This window comes from Neomonachus schauinslandi, chromosome 8 (assembly GCF_002201575.2).
Source record: "Neomonachus schauinslandi chromosome 8, ASM220157v2, whole genome shotgun sequence".
In the NCBI taxonomy this organism is placed as follows: Eukaryota; Metazoa; Chordata; class Mammalia; order Carnivora; family Phocidae; genus Neomonachus; species Neomonachus schauinslandi.
The window spans coordinates 121,980,471-122,007,409 of record NC_058410.1 but is presented as its reverse complement, the minus strand read 5'-3'; the positions used below and the strand labels follow the sequence as shown (position 1 = coordinate 122,007,409).

The window sequence follows — 26,939 nt, the reverse complement described above, 5'->3', positions numbered from 1 at the left end:
TCTGTGATTTTCTACTTTTCTTTCTTTCTTTTTTTTTTTATAGATATTATACAGCTGTATTTAAAAAATTCCTGTCTGGCAATCTCTGCCTTTAGACTGCATCTATAATTATTGATGTAGTTGGATTTACATGTGCCTTTTTGCTATTATTTATTTATTTTTTATTCTTATGTTAATCCCCATACATTACATCATTAGTTTTAGATATAGTGTTCCATGATTCATTGTTTGTGCATAACACCCAGTGCTCCATGCAGAATGTGCCCTCCTCAATACCCACCACCAGGCTAACCCATCCTCCCACCCCGCTCCCCTCTAGAACCCTGTTTGTTTTTCAGAGTCCATCGTCTCTCATGGTTCGTCTACCCCTCCGATTTCCCCCGCTTCATTCTTCCCCTCCCGCTACCCTCTTCTTCTTCTTCTTCTTTTTTTTTCTTAACATATATTGCATTATTTGTTTCAGAGGTACAGATCTGAGATTCAACAGTCTTGCACAATTCACAGCGCTTACCAGAGCACATACCCTCCCCAGTGTCTATCACCCAGTCATCCCATCCCTCCCACCCCACCCCCCACTCCAGCAACCCTCAGTGTGTTTCCTGCAATTAAGAATTCCTCATATCAGTGAGATCATATGATACATGTCTTTCTCTGTTTGACTTATTTCGCTCAGCATAATACCCTCCAGTTCCATCCACGTTGTTGCAAATGGCAAGATTTCTTTCCTTTTGATGGCTGCATAATATTCCATTGTGTATATATACCACCTCTTCTTTATCCATTCATCTGTCGATGGACATCTTGGCTCTTTCCACAGTTTGGCTATTGTGGACATTGCTGCTATAAACATCGGGGTGCACGTACCCTCTCGGATCCCTACATTTGTATCTTTGGGGTAAATACCCAGTAGTGCAATTGCTGGATCATATGGTAGCTCTATTTTCAACTTTTTGAGGAACCTCCATACTGTTTTCCAGAGTGGCTGCACCAGCTTGCATTCCCACCAACAGTGGAGGAGGGTTCCCCTTTCTCCGCATCCCCGCCAACATCTGTCGTTTCCTGACTTGTTAATTTTAGCCATTCTGACTGGTGTGAGGTGGTATCTCACTGAGGTATTGATTTGGATTTCCCTGATGTCGAGCGATATTGAGCACTTTTTCATGTGTCTGTTGGCCATTTGGATGTCTTCTTTGGAAAAATGTTCATGTCTTCTGCCCATTTCTTGATTGGATTCTTTGTTCTTTGGGTGTTGAGTTTGATGAGTTCTTTATAGATTTTGGATAGATTTTCTACTTTTCTGTAAACCTCTCCTTCAAAAATGTATCAGAAGCATGCATTTATTTTTTTGGTATTTTGGAAGAAAATAAATTGAGGGAGAGTGAAGAATGAAAAAATAATGAATTTTAGGAAAGAATGAACTTTTCTAAAAGTTGACAGAATGAGATTTTTATTTAATCTGCACAAGAACATCTCCATGAAACTTATCCCAAAGCAAATGCCTAAGGATTTTATGTCTCTTTATGCAAGATGATTTTACAAATAGGGGAATGACTCTCGAGGCACTAGAAGTAGATAAAGAATAGTAATCAAAAGATAGGGTAAAGGAAGCATTGTTTCTGTTGATACTGGATGTCAAGTGTGTGGCCCAGCCTCCTGGTAATTGTGAAAAGGTGTGAGATCTGATTTTTTCATGGTTTTCTGACTAGATATGTTAGTTTCAAAAATAAAATTAATAGAAAAGGTATGTTAAAATCAATTAAGAATCTTTATTCTTTGGTCATCATAATTTGAAACTGTGCAAAAATGAAAGAGCATGACCTCTTATAACCTTTTACCTATCCCCAGAGCAACCAACATAGGAACATCACAGAAGCAAGTACTTTGAGGTTTGTTAGTGCAAGAAAAAGTCTTTTTCCCCTACCCATCTTAAGTTTATTGGCCCCCGTGAATTAAATCTTCAAAAGAGACTAAAAAGAGAAAACAAATTAAAGAAAGAAAAACATTTATTAACATGTAAGGCACTCATATACATGGAAGTTCATCACTTAGTGCTGAACTTGGGCTTACTACATCTTAACCAAAGAATAATCTGTAGAGGAGTGACAAGACAAAGGAAAAGGACTGAGTTTCAAGAGTGGCAAATAGTGGAAAGGTAAATATATGGGAAACTAATGGAAGATAAGGGCCAGTTAAGTTTGTGATTTCTCTGGTGCCATCTGTGGGCTGATAAAGGTCTGGAGTTGTCTCTGAGGGTAACTAACTTCTTCTTTTTTTTTTCTTAAGATTTTATTTTATTTATTTATTTAGAGAGCTAATGCGAGCAGGCGAGGGAGCAGAAGGAGAAGGAGAGAAAGAATCTCAAGCAGACTCCATGCTGAACTCGGAGCCTGATGTGGGGCTTGATCCCACGGCCCTGAGATCATGACCTGAACTGAAATCAAGAGTCAGAGGCTTAGCCAACTAAGCCATGTCCTTTCTGGTAGAGAGGGCAGGAGGGGCGTCTTTACAAATTTATGTTCTGCTTTTAGGCAAATGTGGGGAGAGCAGAGAGCTTTTCTTGTATCTGCTGCTTCTTAATTGCTTTCAAGTCAAAATACAGTTAGTTGACCCTCATACAATTGTGGTGTTAGGGGCAGTGATCTCCCCCCCAACTCAGTCGAAAATCCATATATAACATTTGACTCCCCCAAAACTTAGCTACTAATAGCCTACTGTTGATGGGAAGCCTTACCCATAACATAAATAGTTGATTAGCACATATTTTATATGTTTTATGTATTATATACTGTATTTAAAGTAAGTTAGAGAAAAGAAAATGTTACTGAGAAAATCATAAGGAAGAGAAAATCCATTTACAGTACAGTACTGTTTTTATTTTTATTTTTTGGCAGGCTCAAATATTTTATTTTATTTTTAAGTTTTTATTTAAATTCCAGAGAGTTAACATACAGTATAATATTAGTTTCAGGTGTACAATATAGTGATTCCACATTTCTATACATCACCCAGTGCTCCTCAGGACAAGTGCACTCCTTAATCCCCATCACCTATTTCAACCATCCCCCAACCCACCTCCCCTCTGGCAACCACCAGTTTGTTCTCTATAGTTAAGAGTTTGTTTCTTGATTTGCTTCTCTCTTTTTTTCCCCTTCGTTAGTTTGTTTTGTTTCTTAAATTCCACATATCAGTACTGTTTTTATGATAAAAATCCATGTGTAAATGGACTTGCCGAGTTCAAATCTGTGTTGTTCAAGGGTCACTTTTAATCATTATGCCAAAGTGGTATATTTTGGTGTGCCAAATTCCGCTACCCTTCAGGTTCTAGGGCTGTCCTCAAAACAGGTTGTGGAAGAAAGTATTACTAAATATGGAAATGTAATACACTACATTAATTTTAAATGATTATAGAAAGATAGGGACTTATGGTCACCCCTAACACAAGCAAATTATTTTAATTACAACAAATTAGACAACTGTGAAGTTTCTTGAATGTCTTTTCTTTTGGTAAATGTAAGGCTTAAAATATATATATTTTTAGAAATAATACATGTTATTATGGAAAATCTACTCAGACAGAGATCAGCATCGTTAATATTTTAGCAGCTTCTTCCAATTTTTTAAAATGCATTTCTAGGGGCACCTGGGTGGCTCAGTTGGTTAAGCAACTGCCTTCGGCTCAGGTCGTGATCCCAGGGTCCTGGGATCGAGCCCCTCATCGGGCTTCTTGCTCAGCAGGGAGCCTGCTTCTCCTTCTCCCTCTGCCTGCTACTCCACCTGCTTGTGCTCTCTGTGTCAAATAAATAAATAAATAAATAAATAAATAAATAAATAAATAAATAAATAAATAAATAAAAATGCCTTAAAAAATAAAATGCATTTCAAGATTACACTGTATATTTACATATAAATGTGATTCTATATCTGTCTTCATTGTTACCTAATATGTATATGTATTTATGGGTAAAATCAAAAGTATTTATTATAAGGGGAAGTATTTATATAATATGGAGTAAAAATTAGAATTCAAAACTATACAGTATTTTCTTTTTAATACATGTGCTTTGCTCATGTATATATTATATATAAGAAAATATAAGAAAAAGGAAAGAATATAAAGAAAAGACAAAATTCTCCACATATGTATGTATATTGTGCATCCATGGTCATATCCATGAATAAAGTTGAGGTATTTGGTTGTACTGTGAGGTGAAAATGGCATTTGACGTGGACTTCAGGAATCTGGGTTTGAGTTGTCCACAGTGTGACCTTGGGCAAGATACTCAACTTCCCAGACTCACTTTCCAAATCTAAAAGAGGAACAACAATGCCTATCTTGATGAGGCACTAAATGATCTGCTGTGAAAAGCAAATGACCTTATAAATGTAAAGTGTGTAGTATATTGCTTGACACACAATGCCTCTATTTTATTCCTGAACCCTAGCTCATTCTGCCTGAAGTTCAAAGTTTTCTCCACTAGATGGTGATGGTAGAAAAATAAAGTGAATCTACCATAGCAACTTTTCTAACCAAATTTAAACTTTTTTTTTTTACTCAGCTAAATACAAATAAATTTAAACCATATGATAAGGTTGCAGGAAATGAGACCATTGTAAAACAGTAAAATCTAGGCTTAAATTTTCTCTTTAAATAACCCAATGATTAATTATTTTCAACTGCCCTTGGCAGTTTACTTTGAGCAGTGTAACGATCTTCTCTGTCCTCCTTCCCCAGAGTCAGTTTGGGAATGATGTATTCAGTGGATGACTCAAATAAGTAACCACAAGTATTATTGAACCTCCAGGCATCATCTTGCCTCCTCATATTCATACCCAAGGTATGTTGGACATTTTGAGTCCAGTTAATCCCTGACATCTTTAGTCACCATCTTAGAAGTGAGCCCTATAATTATCTGTTCTCCTTTCTGCTTTGTGATTCCTCTCCCTTAACCTAACCTCATGTTGCTTTCTTTCCTAATATTCCCCTGTATCTTCTGGAATCTATGCCACATTTTTTATTAAGTTTATTCTTATAGGTTGTATACATTTTCTTGATATTGTAATAATGTCTTCTGATTGTTCTATTTTCTTACTGGTCTTACTGGTATAAAAGAAATGCATTGACTTTTTATTAATCTATTTTATGTTTGGCTTTTTTCAAACTCTTTTTTTGTATTTTAAGTGATTTTCTATTGATATAATATAAAAATAATATATCTGAACTTTGTCCCTACCTCCTGACACAGAGCTTCAAAAACCCTTGGACTCTCCTGAGTGACAGGAGAGTCTTTATTATGCTAATCAGTTTGCCTCTGATGGGTTCTTACATAGCTTCAGAAAGGTGGCTGGTCCCCAGAAAGACCACCCACATGATTAGAACTTCAGACCAACCTGGGGGTGAGAGGGACATTGGAGATTGAGTTCAATCACAGGGCTAGTGATCTAATGAATCATGCCTACATAATGAAACTCCAATAAAAACTTTGGACACCAAAGCCCATTTGAGCTTCTTGGCTGGTGAATATCTCTCTTCTTGGCAGAGAGAGTAATGAGCCCTGTCTCCATGGGAGTGGGCATAGAAGCTCTGCTTCTGGTATCCTCCCAGACCTTGCATTCTGTGTATCCCTTACCAAAAAATTGTAATTATATGTAGAGTGCTTTCAGTGAGTTCTAAGATTTGTTCTAGTGAATTATCAAAACTGAGGGGGTCTTGAGAACCCCCAGATTTGTATCCAGTTGGTCAGGAGTGTAGCTGGCCCCTCAGACTTGAGGATGGTGTGGGGGCAGTCTTGTGGAGGACTTTGCCCTTAGCCTGATACTAACCCTGGTTAGTTGGTGTCAGAATCGAATTGAATTACAGGACACCGAGCTGGTGTCAGAGAATTGGTGTCAGAACAATACTCTTGCCTTTTCCTTTTCAATGCATTTATCTATTATTTTGTTTTCTTTTTGAATTGCATTAGCCAGTACTAGGTATTATTAAATTATTGGAGAAAGCAGGTCTCTTAATCTTCTGAAGTGAAATTTAAAGTTGCGTAGACAAAATTCTAATTCAATCTCTGATTTAAAAAAAAAAAAAAACTTCTAGTAAAATAGGAGAAAGATACCTCCTTAAGGTTTTTTTTTTTTTTTGCCACAAACTAGCAGTCATTGTTATGTTTCATGGTAAAAACACTAAAGATATTCATCATATTTTCACACATACACATCTTACTTCCTTGCCCTAGAGTTCCCTTCTAGCCCTTTGCTATGTCTGGGTAAGTATTTACTCTCCAGTTTAGATAAGTCCTGTTTACCTGCCCCGACCCTCCAGGCTGCTTTGGTGCCCTTTGCCATATGCTCTGGTGACTATTGACACCTTGTCTATTCCTTATAGTGGACACTTCATAGGATTATACTTCCCAATTACAGGTCTTCCCATTGCTCTCCTGCCTCTACTTCCATTATAGGACAGAGTTTTTCACCTTGTATGCTCAGGGTCAGACCCCAGGCCTGCCATGTAGCAGACACTAGGAATGTACTCGAATGGAATCCATGAATAAAAGCAATCAGGCAGGCTTCAAGTATAGACTTAATGCCTTTTTCCTAAGGTTCACCTTTGGAGCACTCTGTTTCTTCTGTAAAAGTCACCTGACTGGGTTTTCAGGTATGGGAAGGTTTGATGAAGACTTCCCAATGACACGGAGGTATTTAGACAACATTCCATAAAGAAAAAAGATACCTTTTTTTTTTTTTCCCTCGGGTGAGAATAAGATGGTCATCTCCAACAATGGAGAATGGCCACTGGGAAGTCAGACTGAGTTGCTTTGGGGAAACATGGATTTTAATTGAAGATGGCAGAGGGTTTACCATGACATCTGTTTCCTTCTTGCCAATCAAACTGCATTTGAAACCTCATGCAGAGAGGCCTGAAGCCCAGAAGATGAACAAACTGCGAGAAACTGGATGTTCTGGGCATAAATGGTGCTGCTTTGGGAGCTAAAAGACCCAATAGCACTGAGTTGGAGAGGAGGCCATATTCCCCACCTCTGCTCTGGCCCCCGAGGATGGGCAGCTTAAGGAGCACCTGTGGACAGCACCCACAGCACAGACTTTGGTGTTGCACCGAGGACACCATGAACACTGGAAGTAGTCAGGCTTCTTCAAGGAGGCTCTTGAGCATTGGCCTTCAGTACGCGTAGAGCCCTGCAGACACAGGATGATGCGGTCAACAGAATAGTTTGTAACACAAACTAAGCAACCCGGTGAAGAATTTCCAGAAATAAGTTGGGGATACTTTGGGAGCTGCTAGGTGACTGGTTGGTAGAGTGAGGCATTGCAAAGGAGAATCTCAGAGATCTTTTAAAAAAGGCATTAAAAATTAATATGAAGGTCACAAATGTTCTTGTCAAAAACTGAATAAACAAAAGAGAAAAAATGAACCTTGGCTTCTACCTTACGCCACAGGCAAAAATTAATTCAGGATGAATCACAGGCCTTGATGTAAAAGCTAAAAGTATAAAGCTTCTACAAGAAAACATAGAAGAATGTCGTCATGACTTTGGGGCAATGATTTTTTGGGAGAACACAAACAGCACTAGTTATTAAAAAATATATGTATATATAAATTAGACTTCATCAAAATTTAAAAACATCCGCTCTTCAAAAGATAGCTTTAGGAAAATAAAAACACAAGCCACAGACTGAGAGAAAATATTTCAATACATACATCTATACTGGACTTATATCCAGAATTTATAAAGAATTATTGCAATTCAATAAGAAGACAAAACAGAATGGGGAGAAGGTATAAAAGAATAGTTCATGAAGGAGATATATGAATAGCCAAAACACATGAAACATGCACAGGGAGATGCAGATTAAAACTGCAATGAGGAGGGCCTGAGCTTGGTAGGTTAAGCATCTGCCTTCAGCTCAGGTCATGATCTCAGGGTCCTGGGATTGAGCCCTGCGTCAGGCTCCCTGCTCAGTGGGAAGTCTGCTTCTCCTTCTTCCTCGGCACCCCCAACTTGTTCTCTCTCTCTCTCAAATAAATAAATAAAATCTTAAAAACCACAAAAAGCCCAATGAAATGCTACTACATTCCTGCTAGAATGACTGAAAAGAAAAAAAGACTGGAAATAGTAAGCATTGGAAGCTCTAACGCATTGCCCTAATGTGTTGATCATGAGAGTATGAAATGGTATAACCATTTTGGAAAATCATTTAGTAGTTTTCTTAAAAAGTGAAACATACCCTTGCTGCATAACCCAGTGATTCCACTTCTAAGGAATTTACCCAAGAGAAATGAAAACATATCTACAACATGTCCACAAAATGACTTGTATGCAAATGGTTATAGCAGATTTATTCATAATAGCCCCAAACTGAAAACACCCCAAAAGCCCTTCAACAGATGAATGGAAAAACAAATTTTGGTTTTGTCATACAATGCAATTCTACTCAGTAAAAAATAAACTGCCAATATATACAGCAAGATAAATAAATCTCAGAAACATTACATTGAATGAAAGAAACCAGACACAAAAGAGTCTATATTGTATGATTCTAATTATGTGACATTCAAGACGAGGCGAAACTAATCTCTTGTGATAGCACTCATATCAGTGGCTATCTGGGGCAGAAAGGTGGGCGTTATTGATGGTGACAGAGTATTAGGGTTTTTGGGGGATAGTGATAGCAATATGGTGTATATTGATTGAGGAGATGGTTACACAGTTGTATATATTTATAAAAACATCAAACTGAAAAAAAACCCACATCAAACTGTACCCTTAAAATGAGTGCAGTTTATTAATGCAGATTTTATCTGAACAATGTTGATTTTAAAAAATACAGTGAGATCCTATTTCATACCCATGCAAATGAATAAAATTCAAAATGACAGACAATACCAAATGTCAGTGAGGATGTAGAGCAATGGGAACTCTCATACGTTGCTAGTACATTGCTGGTGGAAGTATAAATGGTACAAACACTGAAAAATTTCTTGTTTTTTAATAAAATTAAACATGCACCTACCCTATGACCTAGCACTTGTACTCCTAAGTATTTACCCAAGAGAGATGAAACATGTCTACAAAAAAATTTGTGGAAGAAGGTTTATAGAATCTTTATTCTTATTTATTTATTTATTTATTTATTCTTATGTTAATCCCCATACATTACATCATTAGTTTTAGATGTAGTGTTCCATGATTCATTGTTTGTGCATAACACCCAGTGTTCCATGCAGAATGTGCCCTCCTCAATACCCACCACCAGGCTAACCCATCCTCCCATCCCCCTCCCTTCTAGAACCCTCAGTTTGTTTTTCAGAGTCCATCGTCTCTCATGGTTCGTCTACCCCTCCGATTTCCCCCCCTTCTAGAATCTTTATTCTTAACAGCAAAAAAACCCCAAACCAAACCAAAACAAAAAAACACCTGGAAACAATGTAAATGAGTAGCTGAAGGAATAAACTGTGGTCTATTCACACAGTGAAATACTACCTTGTAATAGAACAGGATGAACTGCTGATGTATGCAACAACATACAAGATTTTCACAAATATTATGTTGAGTGTAAGAAGCCAGACACAAAACAGCACAGACTATGATTTCATTAATAGGAAGCTCAAGAAAAGGTAAGAGCAGGAAAACTATAGTGTTTGAAATTAGAAGGATGGGGGCACCTGGGTGGCTTAGTTCATCAAGCGTCTGACTTTTCATTTGAGCTCAGGTCATGATCTCAGGGTTGTGAGATTGAGCCCTGCATCCAGCTCCATGCTCAGCAGGGAGTCTGCTTGGGATTCTCCTTCCCTCTCCCTCTGCACCCCCTCTAAAATAAGTTAATAAATCTTTAAAAAAAGGAATTAGAAGGATGGTTGTCTCTGGGGTAATTCCCTGAAAGGGGTTATAATAGAAATATTCTATATCTTGATTAGGATGTTAGTTAATTGGGTATGCACATTTCTCAAAACCCACAGACCTGTATAGTATTTTAGATCTGTGCATTTCACCATAAGCAAATTTTATCTTGGTTAAAAAAAAATGAATGGGAGAGGCTTCCATTTTCAACAATGGCAGCTGGGAAATTCAGATCAACACCCCTGCTGAAAACAACTAAAGATGCTGAGTAAAATATTTAAAAAATCTTTAAAGTATCAAAGGCCTGATAAAATAGGCAAAACTTCAAGGGAAATCCAAATCCAGAGACAAGAGGGACCTGCACACAATATTTCCTCTTGCCCTGAGGGCTTTTGGCAATTCTGCCAAATGTGGGCTTGGATTTTGGTGGCCTTATAGGATGAGGATGACAGTAGTCCAGCTTGGGGTCTACCCAAGCAGAGGGGTCTACTACACCTTCCTCCATTAAGCTCGTGCCCCCCAAAGGGCAATACCCTGAAGGTGAGAGTGAACCAGAAGTAAATCCAAAGCCATAACTACTCCTGTAGGACCATGGGGAAGGTTGCCTTGGCACTGAGCAATAATGTTAAAAGTGTCTGTCTTTGAACCATGAGAGACTATGGACTCTGAAAAACAGACTGAGGGTTCTAGAGGGGAGGGGGGTGGGAGGATGGGTTAGCCTGGTGACGGGTATTAAAGAGGGCACGTTCTGCATGGAGCACTGGGTGTTATATGCAAACAATGAATCATGGAACACTACATCTAAAACTAATGATGTAATGTATGGTGATTAACATAACATAATAAAAAAAAAGTGTCTGTCTTTGAGCAGTGTGGCTGCAGGCTCAGCTCTGTGTGATTTTGCAGCCTTGCAGTTTCCTGAGTTGAGCCTCAAGCCGAAAACTTGTTAGGTCCTGGATTTCTGAGAAGTGCTCCCAGGGCTTGGCAGAGGGACAGGGAGACCCTCTCTAGACCTTTCTCTAGAGAAAGAAGCACATTTCGAATAACCCATGAGTCCAAGAAGAAGTCAGAATGGAAATAAGAACATATTTTGAGCTCAATGATACAAACATATTACATTTCAAAACCTGAGAGACATACCTAAAACAATAGTTAGAGATAAATTTATAATCTTAAATGCACTTATTATAACAGAAAGAAGGCTGAAAACCCCATAAGGACTTTTTTTTTTTTTAAAGAAAAACTGTGGGCTAATCTTACTCAAGAACCATAGATGGAAAAATCTTAAAAACAAAATATTAACACATCTCATTAAGTAATATATGAAAGATAATAAGGAATAACCAAGTTGAGTTATTCTAGAAACACAAGGTTGATTTTAGATTCAATAATTAGATTCAAAAATTAGAAGATTCAATAATGTAAATAACCACATTAATGGATTAAAGGAGAAAACCATGCAATCATCTCAAAAGACACACAAAAATAAAAGCACTTAATAAAATTTAACATCCATTAATGATTTAAAAACTCCTAGAAAACTAGGAGTAAAAGGGAAGTTTCTTAATATGAAAATGAGAATCCATGAAAATTTTAGAGCAAATATTAATCTTAATGGTAAATGGTAAAACCTTTCCTTTTAAAATCAGGAACGGAAGCAGGATGTCTGTGAGCATCATTTCTATCAATGTTACATCTATGTTCATGGTTCATGTACATCTCTAATGTTACATGGTTATTGAGTGAGATTGGCCTTCTCCCTGTTTCCAACCCTTAGCACCCTTTATTTCTTTCTCTGACTTTACACACTACTGTCAAGCACAGTATTTAGATTATTTAAAAAATTATTTAAAAATAATTAAATTTAATTAATTAATAGTAATAAAATACATGAAAAATGACATGGCAGTAAGAAAAAATGATAGCAGACTTAATAAAAAATTAGCAAAGAAATATGTTCTTAATAAAAGACAAAGGCCAAATGATACATGAAAATGTTCTCGATTCTTCAGGAGACAGAGAAATGCAATATAAGTTAAAAATGATAAATTATTGTATATTAGATCAGGAAAAAGTAAAGTATTGTTAAAGATATGGAACAGCAGGAACATTCTCACAGTGCTGGCGAGAGTCTATATTGGTATATACATTGAAAATATACATCATGCATGCACAATAATATTCATACAAGTCCCAAGCTGAAAATAGCCAAAATGGGTGCATGCATAACTTTCATAATATTTATAGAATGAAATATTGCACAACAATGCAAAATGACAAAGACAGCTATCTCCAATAATATGATGAATCAAAGACAGTTTTAACTGAAAAAAAGATACAAAATAATGCAAATAGTATGAATACATTTACAAACAAATCCAAAACTAGCAAAATAAAACAGTATATTTAGTGTGCACATTATAAGTGGTAAAACTACAAAGAAAATCAAAGAAATTTTTATAAAAAGTTCAAAATAGTGGTTAATTTAAGGGGGAGGACAAGGGAATGGGATTTTGGGACACTAGCAATATTCTAGTTTTGATAGTGGTTTTATGGGAGTTTACAATTATTTCTTAGCTGTACATACAGTTGTATGTCCTTTCTAAATGTGTATATTCCAATGAAAGAAAAATATATTTCAAGTTAGCATGACTTCATTTTGCAGCCATAGGCTGGTAAGGCCCTGATGTACAGTAACAGTAAGTGATCTTGCCCTGCAGTTAAGAAAATTGAGATACTTGGAAGTATTTTTCCTCCTTAGAATTTAAGTTTTAAGTTTTCAACTGGAATCTTTTATTTTTTATGAGATTTGGTAATATTAACAATAATATTACCAACGATAACCATCAAGGCTGACATTTATTAAGTCCCTCTGATGCATCAGCCATTTTTATCTCATTTCTTATATCTGAATGACCCTGTAAGGTAAATGTTATCTTCATTTAACAGATGAAAAAAGCTTAGGCTTAGGAAAATGGAGCAACTTTGCTGAGTTCACACAAGTAAATCTCAAATGTAAGCCTAAGCTGTTTACAAAGCCCATGCTTTACCCACTAGGTTGGTCTCTTTATTAAGGCACTTGTTATTTTAATGGCATTTTTTTCAGATTAAGAAGAAAATACATGTTTATTTTAGAAAAACTGGTAATTCTTGAAAAGCACAAACATTAATTCCCATCCCCACTCTAGAGTTAAGCATTGCTAATATTTGGTGTAGCAACCTTATCCATTTTCCTAACTGTGTGTCTATCTGTATTACCATTCATCTATATATCTATAAATCATCTTTTTTTAGTCAAAATTGGAATCTTATTGCATATACTATTCTATAATCTGTCCCTTTCCTCCTAACTACCACATTCATCTTTTCTTGTGTTGTTAAACATTCTTCTACATGGGACTTAATGGAAGCATAGTATTCTTTTTATAAAAGTACCATATCTATTCAACCAGCTTATACTTAGGTTCTCTTTCAGTGTTTTAAATACAATAAATAATGTCATCATATACGAATTCAAAGATAATATTTTTTTTAAAGATTTATTTATTTATTTGAGAGACAGAATGAGAGACAGAGAGCATGAGAGGGAGGAGGGTCAGAGGGAGAAGCAGACTCCCTGCCGAGCAGGGAGCCCGATGAGGGACTGGATCCTGGAACTCCAGGATCATGACCTGAGCCGAAGGCAGTCGCTTAACCAACTGAGCCACCCAGGCGCCCCCAAAGATAATATTTTGTGTACAACTCTATTTTGGGGGAGGCAAAATTCTTAGGAATGCACTTGAGGGTCAAAGGGTATGGCTGAATTGCCTTTCATAAAGATTAGAACAATTTACATTCCAACCAGAAGTATATGAGAGTGTCCATCGCTCTATGCCCACCCAGACTTCATTTACACTGAGGATGTTTCTGTATAAGGCAACTCTACCAACTCCTGTGGTCCTTTCTGTATAATGCCATTTTGCCAGTTCCTATGGTCCTTTTGCACCAAAAAAATATAATAATAATAATTCAATGCTTTTGAGCATAGAGCATAAAACCTAAGAACCTATTAGAAACCATTACATAATAGCCAGATTTACTTTCTACCTAAAAATACAACTTTTACCTTTAGTAGGGAATAACACATCCCTAAAAGTAGGTGAAGTTTTCATCCATCTCCTCATAGGCCACTAATACCCTCTCTACTGCAGCATTTTTCCCTATGGAAAATCTCTCTCCTGAACCTTACCCTCTTGGGAAGGGAAGGGAAGAGCAGGCCAACATTTGGTCAGAAGAGCGTGACTTGGGCTTTGCACTTCTGTAATTTCATGCCTTGTTACTATCAGAAGCTTCTTCTAACTCCTGAAATTCACTTCTAATTTAGAAGGCAGAAAAGCATACCCAAGAATGTAAACATAAATATACCCTTCTTCCAATTCCAGAAACCAAGAAATTGATGATTCATGCTGTAGAATGGAATTTTTAAAAATTGGACATAAACACGCTTAGACTTTTCTCCATTGTTTGGAATAGGTAGTCACATTGTAGCATGGATTTCACCTTGTAGCAAGCATTTTATTGTGTTTTAAAAATTTTTTATGGTTAAATAATTAATGGGAGGGAGATATGTATATGGAATGGGGGAAGGGGAAGAAAGAATCCTATGGTGTTGGGTTGGAATTAAAAATATACAAGTATGAACTCATGATTTTTAAAAAATTATATTTCCTAGCTTTGTCCATGAAGGAGCTAGAAGCAATGATCCCCCAGTAGCAAAGAACACTCCTATTGCCCTTGTCTTAATTTCTAAATACATTCTTCTCTAAAAGGAACCAGGGCTCCTTTGAGAAATGGCAGATTCTAGAAATAGAGCTGGAAAGGTACAACATGGGCTTTGAACATCTTGTTATGCCATAAAGTAAGGAAGTACTCAAAAAATAATGGTGGCATGTCAGAAGTACACAGGAGTGTGCTCAAAAGTGCTCCCATGGACCAAACCTGGAACAATTTGAGCTTAAAAATGAATAATATAGGGAATGTATATTCATTTAAAAAAATCCACCAGTTCGTGGCGATACTAAAAAGCAAAGGGGACCAGGATGGAGATGGAGAGCTCTTCTCTTACAGATGAATGCCAATTAATAAATGTAGAAGAAATGATAGAATTAGAAAATCACCGCTTAAGAATTGCTGTGGTAGGGCGCCTGGGTGGCTCAGTTGGTTAAGCGACTGCCTTTGGCTCAGGTCATGATCCTGGAGTCCCGGGATCGAGTCCCGCGTCGGGGTCCCTGCTCGGCGGGGAGTCTGCTTCTCCCTCTGACCCTCCCCCCTCTCATGTGTTCTCTCTCATTCTCTCTCTCTCAAATAAATAAATAAAATCTTTATAAAAAAAAAGAATTGCTGTGGTAATAATTGATTCAGGCAAGAATAGATACTAAAATCATAGGGTGATAGATTGTTGGGGAATGGGATATCCATAAATTCACAGAGCTGCTTATTAATTCCAAAAAGAAAAAGGGTAACTTTGCATTGGAGAAAACTTAATCAGATAACCAAATTTCACATGACAGATCATGCTGCAAGCTACACCATTGCTTCTTGTAATGTTCTGAAAGACACAACATCACTTCCATGGTTTTCATACCCAATGGTTTGCCCAGTTCCAAATATGAAGAAAAACGAGGCGATTCAAAATGAGAGATAGTTTGTGAAAAAATAGGTTTGAAGTCTCCAATGACATCAGTGTCATGAGGGTTAAAAAAAAAAAGACTGGGTGATTGTTCCCCAAATATATAAAAGTAGACTAAAAAGACTTGCCAACTAAATGTGCTATGTGATTTGTGATTGGATCCTGTTAGGTGAGAAAGTGTCTTTATTCTCAGGAGACATATGCTTAACGTATTTAGGGATAAAGTTTCATGAAGTTTGTAACTTACTCTCAGAAAAGAGAGACAGCAAATATAGCAAACGTTAACATTTGGTGAATCTACGTAAAGGGTATATGGATACTCATTGTTCTATTCATGTAAATTCTCTGTAGGTTTTAAGTTTTAAGAAATAAGTCAGAAGAGGGGCGCCTGGGTGGCTCAGGTGGTTGAGAGTGGGACTCTTGGTTTTGGCCCAGGTCAAGATCTCGAGGTCTTTATATCAAGCCCCGTGTGAGTTCCTCTCTCAGTGGGGAGTCTGCTTGGGATTCTCTCTCTCTCTCTCTACCCCCCCAAACTGCCTCTGCTTGCATGCACTCTCTCTACATATATAAAATAAATAAAAAATCTTTACAAAAAGAAAGAAGTCAGAGGAAAGGAAAAATATTTAACAAAAATTATATGAAAGTCATATGAGCTTTGGAAATTTATTTATGAATAGTATTTACACAATGTTCTTTGTTCCAATTGAATATCACGTGTATTGTTTAATACACAGCATATTTACTCAATGACATGCATTTACATTTTATAAGAAAGTAAAAAAGGGTATAACTAGATGAACAAATTGTGAAACCATTACAGAAGTAATGAACTAAAACATTATTTAATATTTCTGAAGGAGATTAATTTTTAAATGGTCCCATCTATATTTTTGTCTAGTTTTTTAAACTCCCCTGTTTTTATGTTCATTTTTTATTACACAGAATTCAGCTACTTACTCAAAGTCACTTGGAAATATTAAGGGTTTAATGTAAATACATCTGGACTTTTGTAATGTCATTATCCTCCTTGCTCTAAGAATCCTGGCTTGAGTAGAAAATGAGATAGAATTTAGTTTTAAATTGCCATTAATTTTTCTATTAATTACAAGTCATGCATTACGTAGTATTCATACCACGAGAAGAGTGAGATTTTTGACTTTTCCCCGACTCACTGTTCCCTTCCCCTTTTCTTTGGCCCCAGGTGACCCAGCAAGTATGGGTATAATTTACGTCCCCTTGGATCCCAGCCTTGGTCACCTGGAAAAGCTGGCCATAAATGTTCAGTAGTGCTTTGTTCTTTTGTTTTCTTTTAACAAGTTTACTTTTTGTTAATCATATTACTAGATTTCCCTTTTTCTTAATTACTTTATTGAAGTAAAATTTACATATGAAATTCACCCATTCTAAGTATACAATCCAGTAATGTTTTAGGAAACTTAATGAGTTGCACACTTATCACCACAGAATAGTTTTTTTTTAACATTTCTATCACCCCAAAAAGATTTTATTTATATTTAATCTCTGTTCCTGCTCTGAGCCCCAAGCAAACACTAATCTACTTTTTGTGTCTGTAGATTTGCCTTTTCTGGACATTTCAAACAAATAGAATTATGTATGTGGTCTTTATTTCTGGCTTTTTTCACTTAGCACAATGTTTTTGTTTATCCAAGTTGTAGCAGGGATCAGTACTACATTCGTTTTTGTTACTGGGGAGTATTCCATTTGAATGGATGTATCACATATCTCTTTTTACCAAGGCAATTGATGGAACTTTGTGTTGTTGCCAATTTTTAGCTATTGTGAATAATGCTGCTATGAACATCCATGTGCAAAGCTTTGAGTATTCATGTTTTCATTTCTCTTGGGTAGATATCTAGAAAAAAATTGTTAGGTCCCTTGGGAAATCACTTTTTAAGAAACTGCCAAACTGTTTTCCAAAAACTGTACCATTTTACGTTTCCACCAACATGTATGATGAGTGTTCCAGTCAGTCACTCCACATCCTCGCCAACATTTACTCTTGTCTGTTCTTTTAATCATAGCTCTTCTAGTGGGTATAAAATGTTATTTTATTGTGATTTTAATTTGCATCTCCCTAATGACTGACTCTGAGCATTTTTTCTTGTGCTTTGTAGCCACTCATTTATATATATTCTTTGATGAGATGTCTTTCAAATCTGTTGTTCATTTTTAAAAATTAGGTTGTTATTATATTGGTGATTTGTAAGAGTTGGTTGTATATTCAGTATACAAATCCTTTATCAGATATGTGATTTCATAGTATTTTCTCCAGGTCTGTAGTTTGTCTTTTCATTTTCTTATGCTGTCTTTTGAAGAGCAAATTTTGAATTTCAGTGAAGTGCAATTTATCAATTTTTGCTTTTACGGCTCATTCTCGATGGTTTTTGAAAGGAAGAAAATTCAATAGTTATGTGGATAACAGGGGCATCTGATCGCCAAAGGCAAATGCTGCTTGGTAATTCTGAGTATTACCACACTGATGAGAAGAAAAGGTGAAGGTGATATTTCATCCACTGTTCCCAGTACATCCTCTCCTTACCTGACCTCTGAAATGGAGCCATTGGCCTTGAAAAGCCTGGTGTCTAAAATTAATAGTCTTCCCCATCTGACTAAGAAGGCAACAGCTGAGCAACATGAGATCAAGGACCATATTAGTTTAAACAGGGGCTCAAAGTGGCATTTGAGAGAGAGGATACTTCCTTTCAGAGTGGACACTTGTCTTTTCAGAAGACTTATTCTGACTGAGAGTAAAGACCTTTACCAGAGAATTGTGTAGTCATTTTGAACTCTGTAAAACTTCCTTTTATCTGCTGGATATTATACTCTGCACTTGAAGGGGTCCGAACCCTAGGATGTCCTCCTATACATGGTAATTACTCTATTTTAAATAATTGTTATAACCTCTCACATCTCTTCTTTCTATGTTGCCTTAAATAACAGGTTGTACCAAACTCCAGGTAGAGCTTAACATTTATTATTTCTTTGCAAAATTATTATATCTTGGACCTGTTTTCTTTTTAATTTGTTAATTTTTATGTGGCTTCCTGATCCAACGTGAGTACCATCTGCAACTACATATTGTGTATAAGTCATAGTTTGCCTTAGAAATAGCCATGCATCTGCCTCCTTTTTTTAATAATGTTTTTTTTTCAGGGCAATTTGAAAGAATGCTAGTATTGATCTATAATGTATCATAGTTCTAGAACTCTGGTTGGTATTACATTTCAGTGTGTTTGAAGTAAGGTCTTTGTGTGGCTAAGAAGACTTTTGCAGAGCATTGGATTTTTAATAATTTGGAACTTAAGGTTTATATGAATTTTACTATCTGAGTTGAGAGAATGAAAAATGAAGTTTTGTGGACATAATTGCAGATGATTTTAAATTTGAGAAAAAGCTGGAAGCAGGGGCACCTGGGTGGCTCAGCTGGTTAAGCGACTGCCTTCGGCTCAGGTCATGATCTTGGAATCCCATGATCGAGTCCTGCATCAGGCTCCCTGCTCAGGGGGAAGTCTGATTCTCCCTCTGACCCTTCTGCCTCTCATGCTCTCTCTCTCTCTCTCAAATAAAAAAAAAATTTTTTTTTGGTGTGTGAGAGTAAGCTTTATTTCTACTCTCAAACTCTTGCAACTTTGAAAAAATGAAAAAAAAAAAAAAGCTGGAAACAATTTTCAGAAAATCTCCAGCAGGGGGCCTCAGCAGTCAGCGGTGGGAACCCGCCGCAAATTCCAATCAATCTCTCTCTCCCCAAGCCCCCATACCATCAAGCGTGTGGACATAAACTATGTGTAGATCTCTAGTATCAGAGCGGTATTATGTGTATTACTTAATTTGGAATAAAAGTATTTCAAAGAAAGCACAAGGATTTGCACTCGATACCTAGCAGTTAATGACAAATCGAAGAAAGCTATCTGGGTATTTTATCTGCGTGACAGCGCTGTAAGGAAATTTCTTTTTTAGAATAAACACCAAACATTTCTGGTGTAGGCAGAGAAGGGCTCTGGAAATGGGCCATCTGGTGGAGATTACTCCCCATATGGGGACAAAATTCCCCTGGGGGAAGCATGAGAGACCCCCTCACACAGGAAAGAGCCCTTCCTACTGGGGATGGGAGGAGCAAAACCTGCAATCCCAATTAACCCCAACGAAATTTTATATTCTATATTTAAATTGGCCACTTGATATACATCTCATTTTATGCACTGAGAGATACAGTCACCCAGGGAAACTGAAGGTTGCCTTTTACTGTTCACTTTTGTAGGACAAGTTGGGGGAAAAAATCCTTTTTTTCTTTCAAAGTTCCAGCATTTGAAACTTGATATTAACATTAGCATTTCTTTTCCTAGTTTTGGGTCTTCTTTCCAGTTTAAATAGAAAGGACTTCAAGGGCGCCTGGGTGGCTCAGTTGGTTAAGCGATTGCTTTCCGCTCAGGTCATGATCCTGGAGTCCCTGGATCGAGTCCCGCATCGGGCTCTCTGCTCGGCAGGGAGCCTGCTTCTCCCTCTGACCCTCCCCCCTCTCATGTGCTCTCTGTCTCAAATAAATAAATAAAATCTTAAAAAAAAAAAAAAAAAGAAGGGACTTCAAAATTCTCACTGGTCATTTTCTCCAGAAGTCAAATATGTGAGTAAGTGATGAGATCTTTGTTCCCCACGCCCCTTTTTTTTTACAGTCAAGAGGAAGGCACGCTCAAAGCTCATGATTGCGTCTTAATTTACAAATCAGGGACAGAGGGAGATGAAAACCACACTCCAGACAGTAACTTAATCGGACTCACCACCAAGATGTTAAAAGTGAAGAGGCTGGAAGAAATCAACACATGTTATAACAGTAACAAACTGGAGGAAATGGCCTTCTTCCAGTGCATGGAAAAGGTTGAGAAAGTGAAATGTTTTCTGGAAGAAAGTTCCAGTGAACAGGAATCAAGATCTGGAAAGAATGAGGTAATTATGTGCTAATTTAGTCTTGTAAAAAGTATCAGTTCTACTTTATCTGTTCTTACGTGAATCAGTAAATGTAACCATTTATCAGACTCGTCAAATTCTATTTTTGTCGCTTGTGTGAAGAATTACGGAACATTTATGGATAAGATATTTTTCATTGTGTTTCACTGAGGATTACGTGTTGTAGATTATACAACCGAGTTTGGTAAGTAATTGAGGGGCTTTGAATGTGCATCTCTACCAGCAGGCTTCTCCTCGTTGTGGTTAGTGGCTTAGACGTTATGAGAGGGAACTTCTGGAAACACACATTTCTTGAGCATTTACAAGGATGGGTGTGAAATTCAGAGAAGCACTATGAGGGGCACAATCGTTCTGCAGAAGAGTTTCTAATTTCCTCAAGACTTTGAGTTCCTCACAGTGTAGGTGACAAACTGTTGGCAGTGACTGTCAGAGACGGGGACCAGCAAGCCTTTCCTGAAGGTTACGCCTGGGTCCTCAGTTGTGCACAATGAAACCCTGAGCCTGATTCTGGCTACTTGATCTTTGGCAAGTTCCTAACCTCAGCCAAGATGCTGCCTCATCAGAATAATGGGACGATGGCTGTTGAGGAATTTAAGTGTGATAATGTGTATAAAGCACTTAGCACAGTATTTGTTCACCATGGTAAACTGTCATCCAACAGCAGTCTTCTCTTCTCTCTTGACTTAGTCAGTCCCACTCATGGATCCATGGAAGTGCAGCTCCTGGCCCAGGGTTGGCCTCCCAGCATGTTGCTTGTGCCTTTCTTCTAGCATACACAATTGTTTCGAAGTCTGTCACCTTTCTCTCGATAGTGCTCTTCAAGGTCGAGACCTTGAATGACTTGTACTTGGACTCCCCTGGTAACCAGCACAGAAGAGGTCCCCAAAATGTCTGTGGAATGAACAGATCTGTAGAAGTGAATTCTGCATTCTGGTTGAAGGCTAGGAATGAGTATTTTTAAAGATCAGAGCAGGTGATTCTTACTAGGCAGGATTGGAAATATCCTTCTTTGTCCAACTACTGTTCTGAAGAGCACTATTCGGACAGGAAGGGCATTTCTAACGGTGCCCCGGACAATGAAGCAGGGCTGCTAAGTAACTGTCAGTGAGTATGGAATGATAAAACGTGCTGGAGAAAAGAAAGGAGTTGTGTTGAAACTTAGGTTTCTTGAGACCTCCACTTTCCCTATGAGTTAATATCTTGTTCAGTATACACCAAAAAGAAACTTCCACAGGCGAAATTGAAGTCACATATGAAGGACTTCCTCGTTAGGGCTATTAGGACGCAAATGAATAAACAGAAGGATTCCTTTTTCTGTTCATTAACTTCTCTAGGACAGAGAAGACAAAACAGTCTTCTTGGATAACTTTGAAATAACCAGCTACTGGTAATAGTTATATGAATTTGATTATTTTTCCAGGACTGTTTATCTCCGGGTTCTGTGATATAATTTTTAGAAGTAGGAATTATCTTTGAAGAGGGAGATGGTGCTAAGCTGGAACAGAAACATTTTTAGGAAGAATTGTTTTCATGATAAACTGCACCAGAATATCAGAAATCAAATGATTTGGACATTCAATATTTTTTGGATATTTTTGAGGGCAAGACTGAGAATGTTGCTCCTCAGAAACCCTAAGAGAGCACCCTTTGCACTTGGTCTGATGTCCCGCGTGGAACCTGGGCCTTCTGGCCTTGATCCTGCAGTCGATGCTGGGCGGAAGATGGAAAGGAGTGACTGGTAGCTCCCTATGTCCCATTCAGCTTCTTCTTTGTAAATGGCGAAGGGCCCAGAGATGTCAGCAATAAATTTCCCTGTCTCTCTCTCTCTGGCCCTCTGAAGGATGGATGGAACATGAAGGGGAGACACAGAGCTCTTCTTCTTTGTGTGGCTGCCAAGGTCACGGTACTGGAGGCCCTGGCTGGCCCAGTCAGTGGGTGCCAGGGTAGGCAGCGGGCCTTGGCCGCGGGTGGGTGGAGAAGGGCATTCCAGTAGCTCAGATGTCAGCAGGTATGCAGACAGAGCTAGACTGACATGTCTCCATCTTCTGCTGGGGCCACAGTAAATCTTCACAATATCAGGCGTTATTCTCCAGGGACCGTCTAAAAAATGCTTGCCATAATTTGCCGTAAGTGGAGAAAACTTATTCTCCTTTTTCTTTTTAGTCCTTCTCTTTCTTTCTTTTTTTTTCCCGTTTATTTTTTTATTTTTATTTTTTTATTTGAGAGAGAGAATGAGAGAGAGAGAGCACATGAGAGGGGGGAGGGTCAGAGGGAGAAGCAGACTCCCTGCCGAGCAGGGAGCCCGATGCGGGGACTCGATCCTGAGACTCCAGATCATCACCTGAGCCGAAGGCAGTCGCTTTACCAACAGAGCCACCCAGGCGCCCCATAGTCCTTCTCTTTCTGAGAAGATTAGCATTGCTCATCACAGTAGAAAATGTCACTGTGGTGCATTGGCAATAATTTACTCTGAATTTCCGATACTCTAGTGATATGGAAGCTTTGTTTGGAAGGCATGAAGTGCAATTTCTTTCTAGAAGAGTCTTTACTCCCTAGTCCAGGCTGGCAAAACTCAGGTTCTTGTTCTTTTCCTTTTCCTGCTCTTAACCAGGTTTTCTAATTTCACTTATTTTTCCCCCACTAGATTAATTTTAACTATCTTCTTTCTTTTCCTCTACTTTATTTTTTGTTGAATTTGTTAAATGCCACATATTCTACTTTTCTCCTGTGGTTTGTTCACTTTATTTTTCTACTTCCCTTTTTATTCTGTTTTTTTAATGACTTTTCTCATTGTCTTATATTCTAGAGGGTGTTCAAAATCACCTAAATAATGTAGAATTTTAAAAACTTTTAGCAGATATACCATAATAAACCAGGTCTAAGCCTACATAATGTGGTGTTGAAATAAAGTAAAACACAAAAAAATTAATCTGCTACATACGAGGGATGAGCTCACTAGCGATTGTGTATATACTGTTAACTCATAAATGGTAAATGACTCTCATAACTATAATTAGTATCATTTTTATAGAATCAAATCCAGGTTTTCTTCTTCAGTTAGTTCTCTGTTACCTATATAAATAGCCCCCTGCTATACTTCTCTTAGATATAATTTACTGTTTAACACACACACACGCACACACACATGCACACGCACTTTATTTGTTTAATAAAAGACAAAAGGGCCAGACAAGCAGAGTTCTACTCTTCCATTTGGTTCTGTCTGCCTCCCTTTGCCTGCTCCCACTTATGATACATATACCTACTTTTTATGCCCAAAGTTATCTATGTTCACCTCCTTGTCCTTTGCCCCCCACCCCCACCTTCCTGTAGAACCCTGGTTCCTGTCCTCCATCTGAAAGGCACGGTCCGAACCAGGGGAGTGAGGCAGAGCTGTGGGAGTAGAAACAAGGATGGCTCTAACAGAAGCAGAATGCTTAAGTGCCTGCTACAAATGCTCCAAGACCAAACAAAAAATATTTATTGACAGGATGTGAATAGCATAGAGTGGGTTGGAGCAAAGCGTGGATCTCCCTATTTTGATTGCAGTTGGTGCGCTTAATCGCAGATGGCATTTCCTGACTAACCACTGTGAAATTGTACCGCCGGTGGTGCTCACAGTGACTTACTTAGATATCAAAATATCATGGCTGAGGGTGGAGGCTTTGCAGTTTTTAAAGTTGCATTTCCCTGCCCCCATCTCTTTGCTCCTTTGCTCCTAAGGGCAGGAGAAAGCTCCCTGGCGGTGGCCCAGCCAGCAAGGCAGATGCCAGTTTCTGTGGTGCTAATCGTCCTTGAACTGGGGACAAGCGCATTCAAGTTGGTGTCGTTTGTCACCAGCGGGTCTGTCTCTGCCCCTACACCTGTTTCAGATCTGTCACGCAGGCCGTCCTATTTTTCCTTTTAAAGAGGCAGATTATCTGTGGATCGTGTAGCTGGAAACACAAATTGCAGGACCCTGCGAGAACCCTCTGCCATGGGCCAGCGCCTACTCCTCAGAAGTGGGCATGTAACAAGCATGTGCTTGGAAACGTGCTTGTGCTAGATCAGGGGAGGGAAGGAGCATATAAGCCAAGTGACTTCCATAGCCGCTCCCCAAGAATGGACTTAGCACTTAGAAGAAAAGACATCTGGATTGTAGGTAGCGTGTGCCTTATCTCGTCTTCCTTACTCTGGCGTGTGTTCCAGTCCATGATGACACGGGGAGGTCACAGACAGGCTCCTGCCCTGGAGGACACGCAGGTAGTAACATCACTTTTAATTAAGACAGATTCATTTTACTGTTCTATTTACTGTTCTATTTCCAACCAGGGAGTGGTGCTTGCCAAAGGAGACGGAATGCATGCCCCGTCTTAATCCTTGCCAGAGACTACCGCCTTAGGAGGGGTTGGGATAATAATAGTGGCATGTGGCTCCTTTCAACATTCCAAGCACTTGCACCAACTTTCGGGGAACCTCAAAGCAACCATTCTTGCTGCATGTTAAAGTCGGCGAGCTATTTTTGTTTTGAGAGCAAAATAGTGTCAACATCTCTCCATTCCCCTACTACGTATATGACTTAATTATGAAAGTAGAATGACACAAGACTAAAACTTATGTCCCCCTTATCATGTCTATGGCGAAGGCAGCATCCGAAGAGCGGCCGCCTCCCCTGGGGGAGCCAGCTCGCCCAGCCTATATGCTCTTTCTTTGGAACCGTTGCCGGATCACGCCTTTCACGTGACACGGCAGCTATTCCAGGAATGGAATTCAGTCTGGAGAAGAGTCCAATTCCGAAAGAAGAGAAATAATTCAGATCCTAAGGATTTTAGCACTTCCCAAGAGAGGGTATTCGTGTCTGGGAAAACAGCTCTTTCTACAGATTTAATACTTTTATCAATTAGCATAAGATACATTATTTTCAAGACAGTATAAAAACCGTTTGGAAGAGAGGACAGAAACCAGCCTGAATCCCAGGAAGGAGATAGGTAGCAGTGTCCCTCCACTTTGCTTTGTTGCCATCTACTCCCCTGCAGAGCTTTTAGGCTTTTCTCCCCCTGGTGAAACCCCTCCTGTGAAATCTTAACACCACAGATATACTGTATACCTGCTTACGTATTATAGGCATTATTTGTGCTTTATACGTAAAAGGAATGCTTTTTTTTTTTACCCCCCTTGGGGGGTGATACTACCCTCATGGAGAATGCATGATTTATAGTTAAAAAAATTTGTCTCTATACCTGTATGCAGATACCAAAGAAGGTATAAAGAAATATTTATCCAACAAGAAACCACCCCCTCCGCATCCTGGTGGTGTTGGTGGACTGAGAGCTCCAGGCGTCAGGCTTTCATAATGGCCCTGAGCCTTTCCACGGGACCCCGACACAATCAGTATTTCGGGGACCATTACGTTCACTTTCAGAGGAATTGCCAAACCTTGGAATGGTTTATTATCTGATCTATCTTAGTTGAGGACAAGGTAAAAGAGATGGGAAAAAGATGGATAGACAGAAACAGACTTTTTTTTTTTTTAAGTAAGATCATAAAACATTCTAAGTCTCTTTAGGTCTGACCTAATGCCACCGTTAGGTCTGTGTTTTCAGACTTGGTCAGTGTTGTCCAAGCATTACTCATTTTTGGCTGCTTAACAGACCTCCTATGGGAACTACCATGAGGGTTTTCATCTTCTATATGGAAAAGAATGAGTTATCCACCCAAGTTCCCAGAATGTAGCCCTCATAGTATTTCCCAATGACAAAGTCAACAAGATATATGCACTAATTGGGAAAGTTGTGGGAATGTATTTCAAAAAGTTTTTGCAACTTTTTAACTGTAAAGAAAATGTCTCTTAAGTCAGATTTTTATAACATAGCCTATTGCTTTCCCCCCCCCCCATTGTTAATGGTTATTTAGAAACATGGACAACCTGTCGTCTTAGAAATTTCTGCAAGCCCAGAAGTTTTAGGAACTGTTTTTTCTAAGGGCATCAGAGAATCCTACTTGTGATATTAATGTACTCAGTATCCGTAGAACATAAAACATAGTGTTGGCATACAGGTATATAGGGATATCGATAGAACATAAAGCAATCAAAAGATTTTTTCCAATACATCGGGTACAAATACTTGCCCATGTAAAGTTCTGGGTGTCCTAGACCAAACACACAGAGGAATCATATTGTTTGTGTCATTTCAGGTTCTCAGAATAATTAAAATTATGAGAGTTTTATGTTATTCGGTGTAATATGAGAAAAAAAAATCTTATTTTCTCTGAAAGTTAAAGCAATACAGTAAAAATATAAATATTGCAAATCAAGTCTGTGTTCTCAGGTAAGAAAATGCTTAACATACTTGATAAAGAAATTCACCTAAAACATTATAGTTGTGAAAAGCATATTGAGCTGTTAGTGTTTCTCAGACTTCAGGTTTTCAGGCCACCTTCATGGGTTTTGCTGTATCTGCATA

General features: G+C 38.2%; 1 protein-coding gene across 1 annotated transcript in view; it reads left to right on the top strand.

The window, feature by feature from the left end:
• The first annotated feature begins 20,226 nt into the window (after nt 1–20,226).
• MYLK4 (myosin light chain kinase family member 4) overlaps nt 20,227–26,939 on the top strand; it is a 75,221-nt gene continuing 68,508 nt past the window's right edge. The window contains exon 1 of the mRNA XM_021697080.1: nt 20,227–20,475. Coding sequence (XP_021552755.1) covers nt 20,317–20,475 — 159 coding nt within the window. The 5' untranslated portion in view covers nt 20,227–20,316. The remainder of the gene's footprint in view (nt 20,476–26,939) is intronic.